Source organism: Canis lupus, chromosome 9, assembly GCF_048164855.1.
Source record: "Canis lupus baileyi chromosome 9, mCanLup2.hap1, whole genome shotgun sequence".
In the NCBI taxonomy this organism is placed as follows: domain Eukaryota; kingdom Metazoa; phylum Chordata; class Mammalia; order Carnivora; family Canidae; genus Canis; species Canis lupus.
The window spans coordinates 30,006,205-30,027,231 of record NC_132846.1 but is presented as its reverse complement, the minus strand read 5'-3'; the positions used below and the strand labels follow the sequence as shown (position 1 = coordinate 30,027,231).

The following is a 21,027-nucleotide window of genomic DNA, read 5'->3' as shown; positions in this document are numbered from 1 at the left end:
TAGAAAGGGCAACTTTGACAGATGGTTTGAAAGTCAAACTTTGTTTACTCTTTTTCCATTTTGTTAAAATTTTCTTTTTCCTTGCACTTTTGTCAGCATTTGAAACTATGCAGAATTGCTGAATTGCTACATACTCTCTTTCTTTACTATAGCTGTATAGACTCATCCCTGCTATGTTAAATTTGGGAATGACCTGCCCTGCACTGTTAAGTGAGGTTTTCTTTTTCTTTTTTTTTAAAGATTTATTTATTTATGAGAGAGAGAGAGTGCATGAGTGGGCAGAGGGGCAGAGGGAGAGAATCCTCAAGCAGACTCCCTACTGATAATGGAGACTGATGAGGGACTTGATCTCACAACCCATGAGATCATGACCTGAGCTGAAACCAAGAATTGGATGCCTAACAGACTGAGCCACTCAGGTGCCCCTAAGTGAGGTTTTTCCTGATTTTTCTCACTCTAGTGGTCCTTCTTAAAAATGAGGCTCCAGTTCATTTCTAGACCAGCATACATGGTTCTCTCTCTTTGTACTGCCTAGGGATAGCTATATTGCTATGGGTAGGGGAAAACACAAAGATGCTCTGGTCTCATCCCCCTTATTTTTTTTAAAAAAAGATTTTATTTACTTATTTTAGACAGCATGAGCAGGAGGAGTGGCAGAGGAAGAGGGAGAAGCAGGCCCCTCACTGAGCAGGAAGCCTGATGCAGGGCTTCATCCCAGGATCCCGTGATCATAACCTGAGCTGAAGGTAGACACTTAATCAACTGAGCCACTCAGGCACCCCTGATCCCCTTCTGTTTCTCCAATTATATAAAATCATGTGCTTTCAAAGTTAGATACATGTAAATGCTGAGGCACAGGAGAGCAGGGCTTAGAACCAATATTTTGATGAAGGAATCAATAATTTTACCCCCTTTCATACATATGGGGCTGATTCCTAGTTCTCAAGCTTTTAGGGGATATTTGGAGTAGAAGGCAGGAAGAGAAGCTGCTTACTTTGTGGTTTCAATTTTTGTATTGGTGTAACTTAAAAAAGGGAGAACATATTTTTAACTGACTTTTGCTGGATATTCTCCACTTCCCCTCTAAATCTCTCTGCCCCTGTAATGCCTTCATTTTTGCTTTAACCAGGGTCTCCTGATGTGTGGATTATAGTTGGGTTTGGCCAGTGGGGGAAATAGGCATATGAGTAGAGAGTAGGAGGAGAGATTCTATAGGAAGGTAGTCCCCTTGTTCCCTCTCTGTGGTTGGGCAACAGCTGTTGCTTCCCTACTTAAGGCTACAGCTCCAGTTGGGTGCCATCTTCTAAAGCTCCTTTCAGGTAACTGCTCCTCCCTTGTCCCTTCAGGCAGAGAAGTGGAAGAGCTTGTGAGGGATGTCTCACCATAACTTTTTTTTTTTGAAGATTTTATTTATTTATTCATGAGTGACACAGGTTGAGAGAGAGGCAGAGACAGCAGAGGGAGAAGCAGGCTCCATGCAGGGAGCGAGATGTGGGACTCGATCCCAGGACTCCAGGATCACGCCCAGGGCTGAAGGCGGCGCTAAACCACTGAGCCACCCTGGCTGTCCCACCATAACTTTGTTGATTCCCTTAAGTCTGCCCACCCCACTGTAAATACTCCTTTCATTCGACAGTCTTTGGTAACTCTTTGAAGCATGCCATCTCTTTTTTGCTAGAAACTTCGCTGATTTGACTCGTGGCAGATTTTAAAAAAGAAACACTTGAATCACAGAATTAAACCACCCAAACTGGACTTTAATAGTACATTCATTTTATAGGGAATAAAAAGTGTAATTCAAGAAAATTTACTTAACAATTAATTAAAAGAATTGTAAAAGCTACCAAAAAAAAGTAACTTTCTGAAATAAAAATTAATGCCCAGTACATGTCCTTGGTCCCCTGTATAAGACTAAAGCTTTTCTGAATAGCTAAAATAATATTTATTTTCATAGTGTGCATTTACAGTAATAAAAATGCTTTGTAAGTTAAAAAAATCAATTATAATGCTGTTAGGTGATTGGTGATTATAAATGTGTACTTGGAGAGGAAATCCAATGAAGTTAAAGGATGATGCATAAGGTAGTCATCAAATACTTAAGTTGCAACACCACCTGGATGAGTAGGCATTTTATGTCCATACATATAAACTTCTCATTTGCGGAGAAGACTGCTTCTCCATCTGTAAATGATTCAAAAAGAGGGCTCTTCCTAAATTCAGAAAACCATTAGCTTTGGCTAAATGAAAAAAACAAACCTTTACAAAAGTGCAAGCTAATTGTCTTCCCCTGCCTTTCAATGTTATCAAATTTTAAAACTGAATATATATATTTTTTCTTGATTCAAATCACAGCTAACATTACATTAACCTTTTCAAAGTGCACTGGCATGAGCAGACAGGGATGCCAAAAATGTAACTGAATTACAATGAGAATGTAGTGATCCAGACCAGATTTTTCCTTCCCACTGCTTATAGCCTCTGCCAGCCTGGTGGTTTAGGGATGGTACTACTTCTAGAGCTTTGCTCTGGCTCTGGGTTGTCATGGGTCCAAATCATGTTGAGATTCAGGTCTTCTTTTATCCCAGTTCAGTTCTCTAATATACCAGGCTAAGCTCTGTGTTTTTTATTTAATTTGAAAATGAGTCAGTGAATGTAAACAGATTCGTCTGATGTGATGGGTTTTTTTTAGAAAGGAAATATTTATATATCTATTCTAAGTAATTTTTTCCATTACCTTTAAGTTGCCATTAATATTAGGTAATAGGATTTTTACATTCAATTCCTTCTTGTATATTCAAATCAAACAAGATTTAGCCATTTAACACAGTGCAAGGAACAGGAGGAGTATATTAGGAAACAAAGCTCTAGAAATCTACCTTTCTTTTTTTTTTTTTTAAAGGTTTATTTATTTATGATAGACATAGAGAGAAAGAGAGAGAGAGAGAGGCAGAGACACAAGAGGAGGGAGAAGCAGGCTCCATGCCGGGAGCCTGACATGGGACTCGATCCCAGGACTCCAGGATTGCGCCCTGGGCCAAAGGCAGGCGCTAAACCGCTGAGCCACCCAGGGATCCCCGAAATCTACCTTTCTTAAACAAATGGCTTAACATATATATTGGGCTCCCAGAGTAAATTATTGTGCTCCCACTAGTGATACTATGTCCAAGTGTGCCTTTTTTTTTTTTTTTTTAAGTTCTCAGGCATTATATCAGAATTTTTGGAGGGTGGTGAGGTGGAGTGAGGATTATAGTTAACATTTTCATTTGGAGGAAAAAACAGTCATCTGATAAAAGAAATCAATCTTCCAGATTCAAAGTAACTTCAGAATTTTATGTTTATGAATTACCCATGAGAATAATTAGTCTTATTTAGAACAGTTTCTTAACTGTAGAATACTTGTGTGCAGGAAAGATTTATTTATATGTCCAGATTTCAGTTAAGTTAAATTTTGCCTGGTTTGTTTAAGTTAGTAGAAAAGCAAACCATTTATTTGCTCTTTTAAAAATAAGAACTGATTTGACATAGATTGTGTCTGATGCTAGATTGGTTTGGAATCACTTTAAGTGATTACCTAGTTTGATAACTACTTATAGGAAATGGTTTTGCGTAAGCAATTTGGTGAAACTTTGGAAAAAACTAACATCCCTTTTTTTTTTTTTTTAAATAATAGCTATCCTGTAATAACACTCACTGTAAAATAAATAAATAAATAAATAAGGTGGTTCTACTCTTTTGAAGATCATACTATAAGGAAAAAATATCCTCTAAATACCAAGTACTATACTAAATATTTTAACATCTAAATGCAACCACACTTTAAAAATCTGCCAAAATAAATACAAGTTCTCCACTTTTATCTCATTAAAAAATACTATGCTCTAGAAATTGTTATTTGGGGAAATTTATCAAATACTATTCCATTTTGAAATTTTTGTTTCATAGTTTATTTTCGTGACATTTCAGATGAGTTTGTACAGTAACTAAGATGATTAAACAGTGCAAATTCACTGAAATATTTTGATGTCAGGTTTATACCATGCCAAACATTTAGATTTAGAAACATATTAAGATATGACTCACTGTTGTATGATTTCCTATATAGAATGAGTCAAACCATGCTTCCTGGATAAAAATGTAGATGCATGAATTTTGCTACAATACAGTCATCTTATCAAGTATACGTTAGTCATAGTCTCAACAGGAACAATAGAAGAGTTTCATGGTTTATTGAGAATTGACCAGATTTTTCAGTTTTTATTCTAATATTTAGCTTTAGACATAGCCACATAGCCCCTCCCTGGAAACAGAATGAAGAGTATCAATCAGAATTTAAAACTTTCTTAATAACCTATTATTTCTTGTTGAGAAGAAAATTCCAAAAGTGTTCTTGATTACTCTTAACATAATGGGCATTATAAAATAAATAACCTAATACGTTGACACAAAGCTTCTGGAGGACTATTGAAAAGGTGATGTTAACCAGCTGAGCCTACTGCTCCACCCATAATACCATAGTGACCAGAGAGTCCACCCACATACACAAATATGATGGTACAAAGTGCCTGTGATTTCCAAATTCATTGGCCAAAGAGTTGTTGAGCAATCACAGGACACCAGTCTTAGTTGCTTCCATGTATCATCTTCCTAGAAGATACACATGAAGTTTTGTCTTGTCTGACTATACACTGCATGTTTATAACAGCAGTAGCATAGAAGATTAAAATAGAAAATACAGTAACTATTTAGGGCTTTAAACAAATCACAAAACCACATACTTTCTCACTCAACAGGAAAGCTTAAATCAAAAGGAAACTGGATCTGAAAACTGGTCTTTTTCATCTAAAGACCAACTAACCTGCTCATTGCAGGTAGGTTTTATGGATCCTTCTGACCCTTTCCATGAAACGCCTTCTCAGCACCTCTGTAGCCCAAACCACTGCTGAAATGTTTGTTTACTCTGTCTTATTAGGTGGCTTCATTTGGTTTATAAACTTACTTTTTTCATTTCACCAAGAAGCCATTTCAAAATGATCTTCCAGAGTCTGGCTAATGAAGCACTTCTAACTAGTGTCGACAAAGGTCAATCTACTGGCGTTTGACTGTATAGAACAGGAAGTCTGTGTTGCATCTTGTGCTCTTAATGAAACCCGACAACAGAGGACTGAACGCATTAGTCTCAGAACAGGAGGCCTAAAGATGGCAAAGACCCAAGGATCAATTATTGAATTGATCGATAAAAATCTAAGAGCTTGGAGGTCCCATTTTTCTCTTCGTGAAGAGGTTTCATTCATATATGCAAAAATCTGTAAGAAGTAAAAAGGAAAAATGATATTAGTTTTATATTGTAGCAGTGGACAGGCTTAGATCACATGCAATTTCCTAATATTTAAGAGCAAAACATGTTTTTTCGTATGCCAGGGGTGGTGACAGCTAGGTAGCAAAATTTCAGTCTTCTTTCATATGTTTATTCTGACAAAAACTCTGAAATGTAAGTATTGTCTCCTTTTGACAGATGAGGAAGTAAACTTCAGGAGAGGTAATAACAATAATGTTACGTTTACATCCAAATCTCTAATCTGATTTAATGATCACAATTCAGTGAGAGAAGGTACCTAGAGCATGGATTCTGGACATGGGACTGCCTGGGGTTCAATTCTGGCTTCATATATAACTTTGGAACCATTGGAAAGAAAACTAACTTATTTGTGCCTTAGTTTCTACATCTTTAAAATGGGTGATAATGATAGCAATATCTACCTCTTAGGTTTGTTAGGAAGATGACAGGAAGTGTTATGTGTATGTTATTTAAAACAATGCTCACTCAGTAAGTACCCTACAATGTTGTCCATATTTCCAGATTACCAGTGAAGACATCCACATGCAGAGAAGTTAGGAGACTTGCCCAAGTTCCCAAGGCTGCTCAGCTGGCAGACTCAGGACATAAATTCCAACGTCCTTGACACTAGGAAGGTGCCCAACCGTGGGTTACATTCAGATAGCCTATATTAGAACAAAGGCCTTTAGAACAATGTCCTAAATGCTGGAAACCTGACACATCTTTGCATGCTGACTGATGTTTTCAAACTGGTATACCAGCTCTCATCTGATTCCTTATGCATTTTGGGATCAATGCAACTTTTTGGTCAGATTTAAAGGATAGTACATGCTCAATAAAGATCAAACACTTCACATAGCTTACAGAAAAGAGGGAAACAAATGGAAATCATATACAGTTTTTTTTTAAGATTTATTTATTTGAGAGAGAGCAGGAGTGGTAGGGGTGAGTTGAGGGTGGTGGGCAGAGAGAGAAGAAGCAGACTCCCCATTGAACAGGGAGCTCAACTCAGGACTTGATTTCAGGACCATGGGATCATGATGCCAGGGGAAGACAGATGCTTAACTGACTAAGCCACCCAGGTGCCCCTGGTACCCAGTCTTTGAAATCAGTTCTTTATAATGCTCTAGGGACTTTCTTACCAGTGGGAACATATGAGTTAGAGAGCTACAACTTCATTCCTCCATGCTTCTTTGCCAGAAAAAGGAATGGTTTATTTCCTTTTCCCCTAGTACTTATTTTGTAAGAATCTGGCAAGTGGATATACAAAGCAAATTAGAGGGAAGGAGAAGAGTAGTCATCTTTTGGTTGCTTACGTTAGGACAAGAGCAGGAAGGTTTGGCAGCCATAGGTGTTTATGCCAGAGAAATCTTGGAATAGGGAATGGAGGAAAGAATTGGCACATGAATAAGGAAAAATTAGAAGTGATGGTAGATTTCCCTGATTATACAGAGAAGAGGAAAGTTAGGTGGGAATACACAATGAAGCAATAATTTTCTTGTCAACCAAATGATTTTGGCTGAGAAATAGTACTTAGATGATATATCTAAGGAGTGATTTGGGATTTTAGAAATTCAGGACAATACTGTACAAAAAGTCTAGTAAATTCAAATATATTAGTTCCTACACACACATACAATTGACACTCTGTTGGAGAGAAGGTCTGTAGAGCAGTTCATGATCGAGCTTCACCAAAGCATACGATGACATTGAATTAGCCAGCCAAAATGGGCAGTGTACAGAGGGCTCAGCATTCCAATGTCACACATGGAGATGAGCCAGGTTTTCAGTGGTGCATGACCTGTACAGTATCATAGTTCCTGATGTCGTTAGAGTGTCACAGAGCAATGAGAAGTGAAAAATGGTTTTAGGGGATGAAGCAATTCTGTACTATTTGTTTCCTTTCCCTTTCATCCCACTATGCTGGGTCATTTTTAGAAATGCTTAAAATTTGCATTTCAGGAGGTGACCAAGATTTTGTAGAAGACAACGTCTTCTTTTATGCTGGGAGAAGTGACCCTTTAATTTCCCGATGTAAGTTTTGTCTTTTTCCACTTCCCCATTTTCCCCGCTTTGGTTCTTGTCTCTTGCCTAGAGTTCACTGTTTTTGACATGGTGGATCTTGGGTTTGTTTTTAATTGCAAAATATACATAGCATATAATCTATCACTTTAAACCATGTTTCAAGTGTGTAATCAGTGGCATTAAGTACATTTATATTGTTTGCAACTGTATTGGCTAGGTTCTTTATTTTCCATATAGCAAGATGTTTTGACATCTTAAAAGCTTTCTGGCTGGGAAGAGGCTGCTCCTCCCCCCAGGGCTAGCCATTCTTAAGAGAAAGCTGGGGGCTCATCCAGGAGCAGTCCTTTGATATGCGAAGTAACCAAGCTAGAGCCCCTCCCTCTGGCCCTCTATCCCTGCAGAAGCCCAGGCTGTCCTCCAACTCCTGTCTCTTCTGGCTCCTGACCCACAGTACTACTTTCCCTGTGGCCCTGGTGTTAGGCAGTGTTTCCTGTGTCTAGGACCTGGAAGTATGATAAACTATTTTCCTAGGCCTCTCCTGTGCTCTTCTTGTGGCTGTCCCTGACTGGCTGTCACATAAAAGAATAGCAACCATCACCACCATCCATCTCCAGAACCTCTTTTTCATCATCCTACACTGAAACCCTGTACTCATGAAACCATAACTCCACAGTTCTCTTTAAACTCCAGCTGATCCTAGATTTTAATTAAAGGCTGACAATAAATTGACATGTCAATTAATTAATTAATGGTGTTTCAGTGATATTCTGGAATTCAGCCTCAGAGGCTGACAGAGTTTATACACATGTTTGCATATACCACTAATAAACTTGCTAAGAGAAAAATCTAAACAAGTCAAATGAGTTTTAATTTCTTAGGACAGGCTCTCCCTATAGGGCTTTGCTAAGAATATAGTTTGACACCTACAAAGTGGTACAGATGAAAATCAGTGTTCCTTAGATTCATCTTCTATAGAATCCTTTCAGCCTCCCACAGAAATCTTCATCTTGTCACTGATGTGGGACTCTTCTTCTGAGCTACTTTCCTACTGTCAATGCAACTTCATCGTGGTTTCAGAATTTTAGAGCAAATGAGAACTTTATTTGGTTGTTCATTGAAATCACCTGAGGATTGTTAAGACTACTCTGATGATTTGCTCCCACCCCCAGAGATTCTGATTTAATTCATTGGGGCTGTAACATGGGTATCAAGGTTTTTAAATCAACCTAGGTGATTCTAATGTGCAGCTAAGCTTGAGAACCTCTGTTTTAGAACCTTTACCCAACATCTGAAACAGTTTAAAATTATTCAATTATTACACTTAAAAACAAAAGCTCCACTTAGACCTGGTCAAGCAAATGATTTTGAGCTTCTAGGATTCAGCCCCTGATCATTAGTATGCAATCTGGTTTTCCTTTGGAAATTGAACCCTATGGAGATAGCAGTTAATATTTATTGAAGAACTATGTGTGCCAGGCATGGGGCTAAGCAATTTGTAAATTTTCTTGTTTAATCCTTACACGAACTTGCAAAATATTATTATTCCTGTTTTAGTAAGGAGGAAATCAAGGCCTAGGAGATTAGTTACCATATCCCAAATCACACTCCAGGTAAGTAGGAAAGCCATGGAGCCACACTCAAGCAATGGGATCAAAACTTTCCTTTTAGGGGATTCCCGGGTGTATCAGCAGTTTAGCACCTGCCTTCAGCCCAGGGTGTGATCCTGGAGTCCTGGGATCAAGTCCCACATCAGGTTCCCTGAATGGAGCCTGCTTCTCTCTCTCTCTCTCTCATGAATAAATAAATAAAATCTTTAAAAAAATTTTTTCCCTTTTAGCTACTACACAAACTACCACCTTCTACATATAAATCCTGTGATGTGAGGTGCCTGGGTGGCTCAGTTGGTGAAGCAATTGCCTTTGGCTCAGTCATGATCCTGGGGTCCTGGGATCGAGTCCTGCATCTGGCTCCCTGCTGAGCAGGGAGCCTGCTTCTCCCTCTCCTCTGCTGTTCCTTCCACTTGTGCTCTATCTTTCAAATAATTAAATAAAATCTTAAAAAAAAAAGCCTATGATGTAAAGTCTCATGTGAAGTTCACACTAACTTATTAGAGTTTTTTAAGAGCCTTGTTTGCAAAGGTGTCACAAGGATTTGTGGGTATGGCTGTTCCTGTTTATAGTCTGGAAAACCATGGTCATATCTACTTGTCTTTCTTTGGAGCTTTTCTTTCCTTCATACTTTGCACAGTTAAATTGCAGGCAGAGGATTTTATTATATGTTATTTTATGTTTACCTGCCTAGTGAAAGTCATTTGGGTGTCCTGGCTATGGCTTTATACAACCCATTTTTTAAAAAACTTTTGGTGTCAGCTATACTTCAAAAAAATTTTTTTTTAAACACAAAGCTTTTGGGGACACCTGGGTAGCTCAGTGGTTGAGTGTCTGCCTTTGGCTCAGGGCGTGATCCTGGAGTCTGGGGATCAAGTCCCACGGACTCGGTCAGGCTCTTTGCATGGAGCCTGCTTCTCTCTCCACATGTGTCTCTGCCTCTCTCTCTCTCTCTCTCCCTCTCTCTCGTCATGAATAAATAAAATCTTTAAAAAAAACACACGAAGCTTTTGGAGGGACATTATTTTCCAGTATATGATGTTTTAAAGAAATCCTTTCCCCCAAATCCTAGGTGCTTTGTGGTGGAGGGAACAGGAGCTTATGTCCCTTTGGAAGGAAAGATTCTGGCATAGATATGGCTTCAGTACTAAAGAGTGTTCCCTGCCCATGCTTCAGGTGATCCCAGGGCTGGATACAAAAGACAGTTAATGCTAAAGTTGAGAGCTACAAAATAGAGGACAGGATAAGCCATGGAAACTGAGCAGACCAAGTTGCAGATTAACTGGGTCTTAAACCTTTAGGTGAAAAGTGACTTGTCTTCCTGAAATACCATATCTCTGGAGATCAATCCCTCACCATTTCTTTCTTTTCTTTTCTCTTCCACTCCATTCCATTTAAAAAAATATTTTATTTATTTATTTATAAGAATCAGAGAGAGAGAGAGAGGCAGAGGGAGAAGCAGGCTCCATACAGGGAGCCCCCTGTGGGACTCGATTCCAGGTCTCCAGAATCAGGCCCTGGACTGAAGGTGATGCTAAACTGCTGAGCCACCCAGGCTGCCTTCCATTCCATTTTTTTAAACTTAATACTGCGATGGGCTTTTGACATGCCAAAACAAACAAACAAACAAACAAAAAAAAAAAAAGGAAAGGAAAGAAAAGAAAAGAAAGAAAAGAAATATACCATCTATAGAAGCTATTTTTCTTTAAGCTGAGGACCTGGTCTTAATCATCTGAAATAGCAGCAATGAACAACTTGACTGATGGTGTGGACATAATGCACAATTTCTTTTTTGGGAATAAGACTATGGTTCTTCCTGTCTAAATTTTAAAGATTCAGTGTCTTTATTCACAACCCGCATTTTGTAATGGCAAAGGAAAAGATGTCAAATGAAAACATTCATATAGAGAAATGTTCTCTTAAAAGGTCACATGTCTTAAAATGATTTCACTAATCCCCAAATATATTATTGGTGATGCAGAAATGATAAAGGGATTTCCAGTAATTCATGAATATAACTTAAAATATCACCAAGCAAATTCATTACGGTTATGCATGGAGAGTTCTGAATTTCTTTTTTACCCTTACTAGAACTATGGTTTTTTGCAGGTACATAATCAACAAATTTCATGAGTTTTACAACCCCCATTCATGTTACATTTTAAGTAAAGAGTTCCTGGAATGAACAGGAACCTCCAGTACTATTTACTTGAGTTTATTCTATATTTTTAAGATTATTTTTCCACTAATCAGGTTTGCCTACAAATTACAGCCCTAAAGGATTTCTAAAGATCCTTTTTAGAGTGATGCAATGGGGGCAGCTCCGGTGGCTCAGCGGTTTAGCGGCACCTTGAACCCAGGGCCTGATCCTGGAGACCCAGGATTGAGTCCCATGTCAGGCTCCCTGCATGGAGCCTGCTTCTCCCTCTGCCTGTGTCTCTGCCTCCCTCCCTCTCTCTCTCTCTCTCTGTGTCTCTCATGAATAAATAAATTTTAAAAATCTTTAAAAAAAAAAAGAATGATGCAATGGTTCACTTTTGAAATTTTAGAACTGAATAATATTCTAACAGGAGGTGGAAATTTCAGAACTGAATAATATTCTAACACCAAATGGAAAGCAGTTTAAAATGACCACCAGCTGTCCACAGCTATTGGTAAAGTAATGACCAAGTAACTTGACTTGTGTTGGAAATTAATACACAAACAGTATCTGAGGCAAGAATGGTCTGATATATTTTCTGTGTTCTGTTCCATTTCAGGAAAAAAGTTTCTATTTATCTCTGTGAAATGATGGCAACAGCTGATCAACATAAGGAGGAATTCATTAATTTATACACTATCCCTTTAGTACATAAACAGTTTGGAATATGTTGTTGGTCCCATGCATGATTTCATATGGGGAAGCCGAAGTAATGCCATTTCCTAACCACAACATTTTTTTTTTTTATCTCATAAGAAACGTTTCATGTGTACCAACAGAAGATTTTATGTGAAGGGTAATCTGATTATTTCTTAATTTAGACCAGCATTTATATTAGCCAATCTCCTCAAATCTTGGTCTTAGCCTTTCAATTCATAGAACTGTGGAGAAGAAAAAAGGAACCACACGCTTGGCCCTGGCTCAGTCCCCTTGATCAGCATGGGAAAAAAGGTCTTTGCCATTTCATTTTTAAAGCTAACAAGTTGAGGGGAGCCTGGATGGCTCAGTCGGTTGAGCACGTTGACTCTTGTTTTGGGCTCAGGTCCTGATCTCAGGGCTGTGGGATTGAGCCCCACCTCGGCCCCGTGCTCAGCAGGGAGTCTGCTTGGGTTTCTTTCAGTCTCCCTGCTCCTTCCCACCCCACCCTCTGCGTGTTCTCTCTCTCAAATAAATAAATAAGTAAATAAAATCTTAAAAAAGGAAAAGCTAACAAGTTGGAATTGAGACAAAGTGATCCAGATATTTATAACATCCTTACCATTCCTTTATGAATATCTTGGTTTAATCTTTTCACATGTTAACCCCTGAGGTAAGTACTTTTTTCCTATAGTACTGTGGTTAAGGGGATAGGCTCTGCGCATTTTTAAACTGTCTGGCTTTGATCCCTAGCTCCAACACTCACTAGCTGTAGAACCCTTGGTATTATCTGCCATATCTGTAAAACGGAAATAATAATACTATCTATTTTGCAGTTGTTGTGAAGATAATGGGTTAGTGTGTATAAACATTAGGTGCAAAATGTTAGCCGTTGTGTTGCTGATAATAATGATATTTGAAAGTTGAACTTGGGGACGCCTGGGTGGCTCAGGGGTTGAGCATCTGCCTTAGGCTCAGGGCATGATCCCAGGGTCCTGGGATCGAGTCCCGCATTGGGCTCCCTGCATGGAGCCTGCTTCTCCCTCTGCCTATGTCTCTGTGTCTCATGAATAGATAAATAAAATCTTAAAAAAATATATTATGGCTTGAAGGTTGAAGTTGATTTCATTATAGGGTGCTGGACATTTTACACTTTGATAGTTTTCACTTCCAAACATTAAAAGTCCTAGACTGGTGTTCTTGGAGGAAGCAGTAATTCTAACCTGTCCACACCTTGGGACAATGGCTGACTTGAGTAGTTCCAGGTTTCCTAAATTCCCCACTCCTCTTCTTCCCTCACTCCTGATGTGCTGGAAAAGACTGGTACCTCACTGGGTACACAGCTGTGAAATCTCCTCTTTACTGGGCCAGTGGTGTGGCCCACCTTTGAAGGACATAGAAAGCAGCTCTGTTATCCTGAGGAAGAAACAGACAGAGATAGAGTAGATTGCTAGTACTTTCTGGGAACAAGGAAGTCAGTTAGTTGGAATAGCTCATTAATAATCACTTACATTGCTTACATTTTGAAGTGATAATATTTTGGATATTGGGTTAAATAAAATATATTGATTAATTTTTACCGTTTCTTTTTACTTTTTGTTATTTGGCTAATAGAACACTTAAAATTCCATATGTGGCTCAACTGTACTTCTATTGGAGTGCCTATGTTCTGTTAGAGGAACAAAAGAATTTCTGAAGACCACCATAAGTCTTTGCCTTGTCTAACAGTTTCCCAGTCAGGATGTGTGGAAATGATTCCTGCCTTGTGTGGGAGATTGGTGTAGGCTATTTCTGACCACAATTTTAGTGTGGGCCAAGGAGACTAAAAGGACACAAGGGGAAAGTGCCCTCCAGGGCCAATGCAAGTATTCTGAAATAGCAGAATGTATGCACTAAACAGTAGCTATGACTTCGGAATCATCAAAGAAGCCTTCCATGAGATCACTGAAATCAAGTTACTACAGTATTTCATAAGGTTTAAGGTGCTATGTAAATGAAAGGTTCTAACAAGTACCAATAATTTATTAACAAATAAAATTAGTTACTGGTCCATGTAAACTTCCTTATTAAAAGACAATTTGATACTTCCCATTTAAGGTATGGTTCAAATATCTGTTTGGGGCCTAGTGAGTTATCCATTCTTCATCTGGATAACATGCCATGTTAGCCCCAAGACAAGGACCAACATGTCTGGCTTTCTGATTATGTTCACTCTAGGCTTTTCCCCTACTCTTTGAGAATAGAGTCAATGCCACTATCATAAAGTGCCCTCATAATCTTCATTGGGCATCCTCGAGCCATGAACAGGCAATCTAAATAAAAACAGAGCTTCAAAGCAAACCTCCTACTCCCCTACTCCTTTTAACCAGACTTCTAGCTCTAAGCCCCTTCCATTTGGCAAATCTGGAGCTGCCCCTGGCTTAATAGTAAATAAAGGGAGAAAATAAATATAAATGTGTGTGTGTCTGTGTGTATGCACAGGGAGAGTTGAAAATCAACATGCAGCAATGATTGAGTTCTCATGATAAAAGGCAAATTTACTTGAAAACAGGGGAACCCATTGAAAATCACTGCCTTTATGTTTTATAATCCATGTTTTGCAGTGGGGTAGTCATGATCAAAGCAGAGATCGTTTCCTCCTGCTCTCTTCCCCTAAAGGACTTAGGGATACTAATTCTTTTCACAAGCATGTGGTCCCCTCTGAGCCCATTCCCAAACTATTTAAGTGGCTTGGCGTGGGGGGTATTTTAAAATATATGCTCAAAAATCACAAGACTCTAGGAACTGACCTCACAATTCTCACCGAGACTGGCACTGCCCAACTCAGAAAGGGTTTATGGCCTCTACATTGGATTCTAGGCTGTTTAGTGGAACTGGAAATTCTTTCTCTCATAGATATGTGTTTTGTGTCTTAGTCCCGACCCAAAAAAACTGATTTAACATCTAACACGTCATCAAAAATTTCTACCAGTAAAACAAAAGGAACACGTAGAAGCCATGCCGGTTTCTACAACACAGCCTTTCTGTTGCACAAACTCCCTAGTTCAGGGTGGAATGGAAGAGGCAGGTTCCCACGGTGCTACCTCGTTTCATAAGGGGGGTCCTTTCGTGTCACTTATCGATTCAGATCAGCTTCTGCCCTGGTGGAGAATGGGGTAGAAGTGTGAGGATAGTGGCGATCAGGAAGAAGAGAATATAGCTATGAATCAGTTAATTTAGGAGGATGGGTATCCTTTCTCACCCCGGACGATGAGAGTATGAAGATAATCAAAAGCAGTGATGGAGACGAGAAGTAAGATAAAGATAAAGTAAGATAACAGGTCAGACCTGCTAACGGTAGGCACTATCTATCTCTTTCTTTTCTCCAAGACTGGCAGGAAGAAGTCACTGCCAACTGCTTACTCCCTGTAGGGTCAGTCTTGTTCTTTTAAAGAGTAGAAAGTGAGGCTACTCCAACTTCCAGTCCCCGGCTCCCCATAAGAGGCCAACACATGCTCAGACACCTCCCTGGCCCTGCCATCTATGTTATACTTGAGAAGGCTCAAACTCACAGTGTCATAGAACTAACTGCTAAGCTGCCCCCGGAACAGGATAGCAGTCATCCTCCAGCCTGGGCTCCTGTCTTCAGTTTTCCAGGCTGCCCCCAGCCCTCCTGGGTCATGGCATATGCTGGATATCCTGACTTTCCCATCCCTGAGATGGACCAGCCATTCCTGTGTGTTGCTTTGTGCTCATGAAGTGCGTGACTATACGCTGAAAAACACCTGTATATATTTCTGATAGTGATATGAAGAGGAGGTTTTGTGAGAAGGTACAAATGCCTCCTTGAGAAGGACCGCAAAAGCTGAGCAAGGAGTTTCTCCAAGCCACCCATCTTTTCCTTTAGTTATCATTAGGGACATAATATAATGTCCACATTTTTTATCCCCCTATGGTCACAAAGAGTTACGCTCGTAATATGTAAATTGGGAAACTTATAAACTCTGTGTTTGTTGAACTTTTAGGACAAGGAATGAGTGCTCTGAACTTATCAACACGGACCCTTCTCACCTGGGACCATTCTTCATGACAGCTGGAATGCTGCGAGTCGGGTACCACCTTTTGTGTTGCCAGAAACAAGGCAAAGCAAGGAGAACTTGGACCAGTGGGTGGGGACCACCTCGAGGGAACTGCAGCTCAGGGAAGTCAAGGTTGTAACTGACACACACACGCAGGTGGCAGGTGGAAGGGGCCGCCTCCTCAGGCACAAAGCCGGAGCCGAGCTAGCAGAGGCAGACAGCGGCTTTTAACTCTTTGGGGGTCTGGGCTGGCTTAGGGGAGGGCTGAGGATCCCTTCCGGGGGGTGGGGGGAGCTGCTATGGAGTGTGAGAATCACTAGCACAGAGTCACTAAAGGCCAGCCGGGGTTAGGGGAGGAAAGAAGTGGCCTAAAGGTGGGAAGCCAGAGAAAGCGGTCTGGACCTCAACAATCAGAACCTATTTTTAAACGTTGCAAAGGTGGGGCGGTGGAAAGGGTGGGCGCGAGAGGGGAGAGAGTGAGAAGGCTGTCCAGAGCTCGGTTGTGGAAACGGAGTGGGCTGACTTACTGTGAAAGGCAAGGAGCAGATGGCGAAGGTGATGGTCATAATAGCCAGGAGAATGAGGTGGTCCGTCTCCTCTGCCACGGACACCCTTTCCCCTCTCCTGCGGGTCCCAGAGCCGTCCCGGCAGCTGCCCAAGGAGGGTCCGCAGCGACTCCTCCCGCTCCGACGGTGCATGCGGATGAGGTTGAGGATGACGCTGAAGTTGCAGGCGAGCACCGCGACGATGAGAAGCAGCAGCAGGGTGGCGTACAGCTGCAGGTACGCGGTCCGGCCGTGCCGGATGAAGCACCACGTCCCGGGGCAGTACTGGACGTACTGCCCGTAGCCCAGCAGCGGCAGGGAGCAAAAGAGCAGAGAGACCGTGTAGATGGTGGGCAGCACGGCCAGGCCGCCTCGGCGCGTCACATGGCGCTGGTAGAAGTAGGGGCGCCCGATGGACAGGTAGCGCTCCAGGGCCATGGCGAAGAGCATGAGCATCGTGGCCAGGCTGAAGAAGGTCATGGCGAAGGCGAAGTAGGTGCACGCGCGCCTCTCAGGCTCCAGTGCCATCAGGGTCTGGTTCCGAGCGTAGGAAGCCAGCACCACGGGGCTGATGAGGCAGGTCCCGAGCAGGTCGGTGAACACCAGCTCTGTCACCAGCACGTGGAACAAGGAGATGGAGTTCCCGCGTCCTGCGCGGCGGCCCGCGTCCCCCCGCCAGCGGCGCGCCAGCAGCGCCAGCGCGATGAGGTTCCCCAGCACCCCGGCCGAGAACATCGCGGAGCTGATGGCCGGGCTCTCGCCGGAGGGGAGCCACTCCCGAGACTCGCAGTCCTCCGACCCCGAGTTATTGGAGATACTGCCCATGGTGGAGGGCCAAGAGGAGAGACGCCCTCCTCTCCCGGCTCGTACCTGGGCGGAGGAGAGTCTGGGAGCAGGAGCGCTCGGGGAAGCCGCGGGGAAGGGGGAGGGACCCAAGTCCAGAGCCCCCTTCCGGCGCCCCGCGCGCCCCGGCCAGGCTCGGCCCCGGGGCTCGCGCTGCTCTCGGAGGCGCCGCTAGGCTGCAGCATCCGGGCGGCGCTCGGAGCTCCCCTGCGGGTCCGCGCGCCCGCCGCAGCCAGGAGCCCACACCCGGGGGGTTGGGGGGGGGGGGACGGGGGGCAGCCGCCGCCCCTTCTGCACCCGCGCGGGGACGACCAACTCAGACGCGGTGTCCCGGCGCCCGCAGGACGCCCGAGAGGTGGAAGGCGCGTCACACCCGGTGCGGGCACTTGCGAGTCCCTCAGCGGTGACCGGGAGGAGAGGGGCCCCGAACGCCTGCCCGGAGCGGCTCTGCGCGCGGGCGCGGTGGCCTGGGCATCCCCGCGCTCCGTTCCTCCGGGACTGCAGGCTGGAGGCGCGCAGGGCCGCTGGCCCCGGTGGGAAGCTTTCGGCCCCAGCAGGGGGCTGGGAGGGCGTGCAGGGCACTTGCCGGGGTTCGCAGAAGGCGACAACGGAAACCCAAAGTGACTCACCAAACAACAGAGAATTTAGAAGGACCCAGTCCGGGGAGATGTGTGTAAGAAGGGCGTAACAGGCACCAAAGACCGTTTGCAGTAGGACCCATATGCTCTTTTTCTTCTTCTTTTTCTTTTTCTTTTCTTTTTTTTTTTTTTTTTTTTTTTTGACATTCTCAGGAAGATAAACTAAGAGGGCGGGACCAAAATTAGGAGGAAGTGAAAAGTTCGGCCTGGTTGTCCAAGGAACCAAACAGCGCGCACCGCTGAGCTGCCTGTTGCACTGTTGCTTTGATTCGGTTGCCAGCATTTCGCCTTTTCCTATGTCAACACCATAACGGATAACCACTTGTTTAAGCAAGCAAGCAAGCAAGCAAGCAAGCAAGCAAAGAAGAATAAGAGAAAGAAATGTTCCTTGTGTGTAGAATTGTTTGTGAACACAGCTTGCAATCATTGCACATTGTTCTCTAGTCAAGTACAGCCTTGAAAGAAAATGTTGTTCAGGATTAATTTTTTCACATGAACGGTGCAGAGCACATCTAGAAAGACCCACTCCTGGTAAAGCTTATTAGTGATGGCCAGTTTTAGAAACCAGGGTTGACAAAAGTGGTCGTCTACCACCCATTGTCATAATTGCAGACTCATGAAAATGGGCTGGTGTTTAAAACAAACAAACAAACAAACAAACAAACAAAATCCAGTTTGGTAGACAAAGTGAGGTAATTATATTCTCTCATATTCAGTTGGGGAAGGGAGAAGAACTAGGAGGTGAAGGATCTGCATTGGGAACAGGCAAGGGGTAAGAGTCATCATGGGAGAACAAAGAAAAAAATTACCTGCTGAAGAACACATTTTACCACAGCCTGCTTGATCTCCATGAAAAGTTTAGCCCACCTTGATAATTCTGGCCTGGGGATTAGAAATGGAGATGGGCTCTCAACAGAGCAGGTTCAATGGAAGTCTATTTTTCTCAAATAAGAAATCCATCAGTCACAGGCAGGTGAGCCTCCCAGGCCCCAGTCTCTTTCTGCTCTCCAGCCCTTCATTCCTAGCATGCTGGCTTTCTACCTACATGTTCTTCCCCATGTCGTCAGCAGTCGCTGCCTGTCTCAGGATTCAACCAAAGAAACAGAACCACTGGAAGTGATGGAGAATGAGAGATTTATTATTAGGCACTAGACCTGTGCTGTTCTATATGGTAACCTCTAGCCACAAGTGGCAATTTAAATTTAAATGAGTTAAAATTAACTAAGAGTAAAGATGTTGTTTCTCAGTTGCACTAGGCACATTTCCAGCGCTCAGTAGCCATATGCATGTGAGTAGGGGCTATGATATCAGACGGCTCGTATACAAAACACTTTTACCATCGCAGAAGCTCTGTTGGAGAGTGATGCATTAGACCCTATGGGATGGTGGGAGCTCCTGGAGAAGTCTACGCAAAGCTGTTTGCTGTGTTTGATTCCAGTGTTAATTGAACCAAGCCACCATAGGTCAGACAGAATGGCAGTCAGGGCAGAAAGCTGGATGTGGATAAAATCATGTACAGGCTTGGAACCTACAAGGGATAACCTGGAACTCATGAACAACTAGAATCTTCAATGACAGACTGGATTTCTGTGTGTCTCTCACCACCTCTTACCTCAATAATGCAGGTATACTGCGGGAGAAGCTGGCACCCTTCATAAAGTGGTGGCACCCTTCATGGAGAGGTGGATAAGTGACAATGTCCTAGAGTTATCACCAGGCTGGGAGTCCTGAATTGTCCTTTGGAACATGACAACCATGGCTGCTGCTTCACAGCTGCCTTCTCAATCTCATTCATCACTTCTCCTGTGACGAATGTTGACCTTGAAACCACGTAGGACTCTGAAGAACAGATCATCCTCAGCTGAGTAGACACAGTGTAAAGCTACCACCCTGCCCCACAGGTCCAGGTATGAAGTCTGCATTGAAAGCAGAGAGTGAGAAACAGGCAGACTCTTGTGCCTCTTTCTTTCATCAGAAAAGCTGGTTTTCCAGAAGCACCCCAAAAGACTTCCCTTCATGCCCCATTAGGCAGAATTTGGTAAAATGGCCAGTCCTTAGCTCCAAAGGAGGCTGAGAAAGGGGATATTGAACATTTCCAGCTTCTTCCAGAGTAGAGGCAGGTGGGGGGATAGGGGCTGGGAGTGGCATTGGGTTAGCCAGTCAACATTGTCTGCTGCAGATCTACACAGTGGATTCCCCACCATCCCCTTCTTATAGCCAGAAAGGAAGTGCAAGAACACCCACTTCGAGTCTTTCATTTGCATTTGAAGAAATTGAGGCACAGAAAAGTTGAGTATCTTACCCAAAGATACACAAAGTTAGTGCAAAGCTAGGAATATGGAAGTCAGACCATCTCATTTCCATTACAGACCTCTGCATATTGCACACACTGTCCATTTAAAGCCAGAAAGGAGCACTTGGCACAATACCCATCTTTAATACCACATTAGAGCTCCCTGGCAAATCACTCAACACAATTTAGATGTTACTTTTTGCCTGAAGTATTGATAATGTTTGAAAAGATTACACATTTCCAGTATGACCAAAGAGAGAGAGAAATGGGCTCACTGTTGGTGGAAGTGTGAGTGTGGGTAAAACCTTCCTGGTGAGAACAGTTTATTAAATATCACAAACTTCGAATATGCTTCAGCCCAGAAATAATGTTATAGAAATGTACTGCCTCAAAGAGACATAATCTGACAAATACACAAAGTTGTCACATACACACACACACACACACACACACCAGGAAGAATTTTCATCATTGCAAGAATCTAGAATTAGATGTCCTTCCGTAGAGGACTGGTTTAATAAATTTTGGTACACCTAATGCAAGGGAATATATAGTCATTAAAAAGGATGATGTGTATCTGTATTTCTTTCTTTTTTAAAGATTTTATTTATTCATGAGAGACAGACAGACAGAGAGAGAGAGAGAGAGAGAGGCAAAGACACAGGCAGAGGGAGAAGCAGGCTCCATGCAGGGACCCTAATGTGGGACTCGATCCCGGGACTCCAGGATCATGCCCTGGGCCGAAGGCAGGTGCCAAACCGCTGAGCCACCCAGGGATCCCTGTATCTGTATTTCTTGATAATGATCTTTACCACATATTGAGTTAAAAGCATGACATTATTTCATT

General features: G+C 42.5%; 1 protein-coding gene and 2 long non-coding RNA genes across 5 annotated transcripts in view; 2 read left to right on the top strand and 1 right to left on the bottom strand.

The window, feature by feature from the left end:
* Positions 1–652: 652 nt before the first annotated feature.
* On the top strand, positions 653–9,452 carry LOC140639963 (uncharacterized). Its single transcript, XR_012036618.1, has 3 exons — positions 653–746; positions 7,298–7,369; positions 9,198–9,452. It is a non-coding gene; the product is annotated as an uncharacterized lncRNA (long non-coding RNA).
* Positions 1,737–18,065, bottom strand: PTGER2 (prostaglandin E receptor 2). Of its 3 annotated transcripts, XR_012036615.1 has the most exons (4): positions 16,389–18,065; positions 13,037–13,219; positions 5,822–6,000; positions 5,167–5,303 (listed from the first exon to the last, which is right to left on the bottom strand). XR_012036615.1 is itself a non-coding variant. In XM_072838560.1 (2 exons), exons 1-2 carry the CDS (start codon positions 17,229–17,231, stop codon positions 5,061–5,063), a joined length of 1,086 nt encoding a protein of 361 aa, XP_072694661.1. In that variant the 5' UTR covers positions 17,232–17,474; the 3' UTR covers positions 1,737–5,060. The 3 variants fall into 3 exon arrangements, 2 of the variants coding, with proteins under 2 accessions (XP_072694661.1, XP_072694662.1); XM_072838560.1 differs by lacking the exons at positions 5,822–6,000; positions 13,037–13,219 and having other exon boundaries at positions 1,737–5,303; positions 16,389–17,474; XM_072838561.1 differs by lacking the exons at positions 5,167–5,303; positions 5,822–6,000 and having other exon boundaries at positions 11,394–13,219.
* Positions 17,542–21,027, top strand: part of LOC140639962 (uncharacterized) — a 20,063-nt gene continuing 16,577 nt past the window's right edge. Inside the window, exon 1 of the long non-coding RNA XR_012036617.1 lies at positions 17,542–19,794. This is a non-coding gene — a long non-coding RNA (uncharacterized lncRNA). The remainder of the gene's footprint in view (positions 19,795–21,027) is intronic.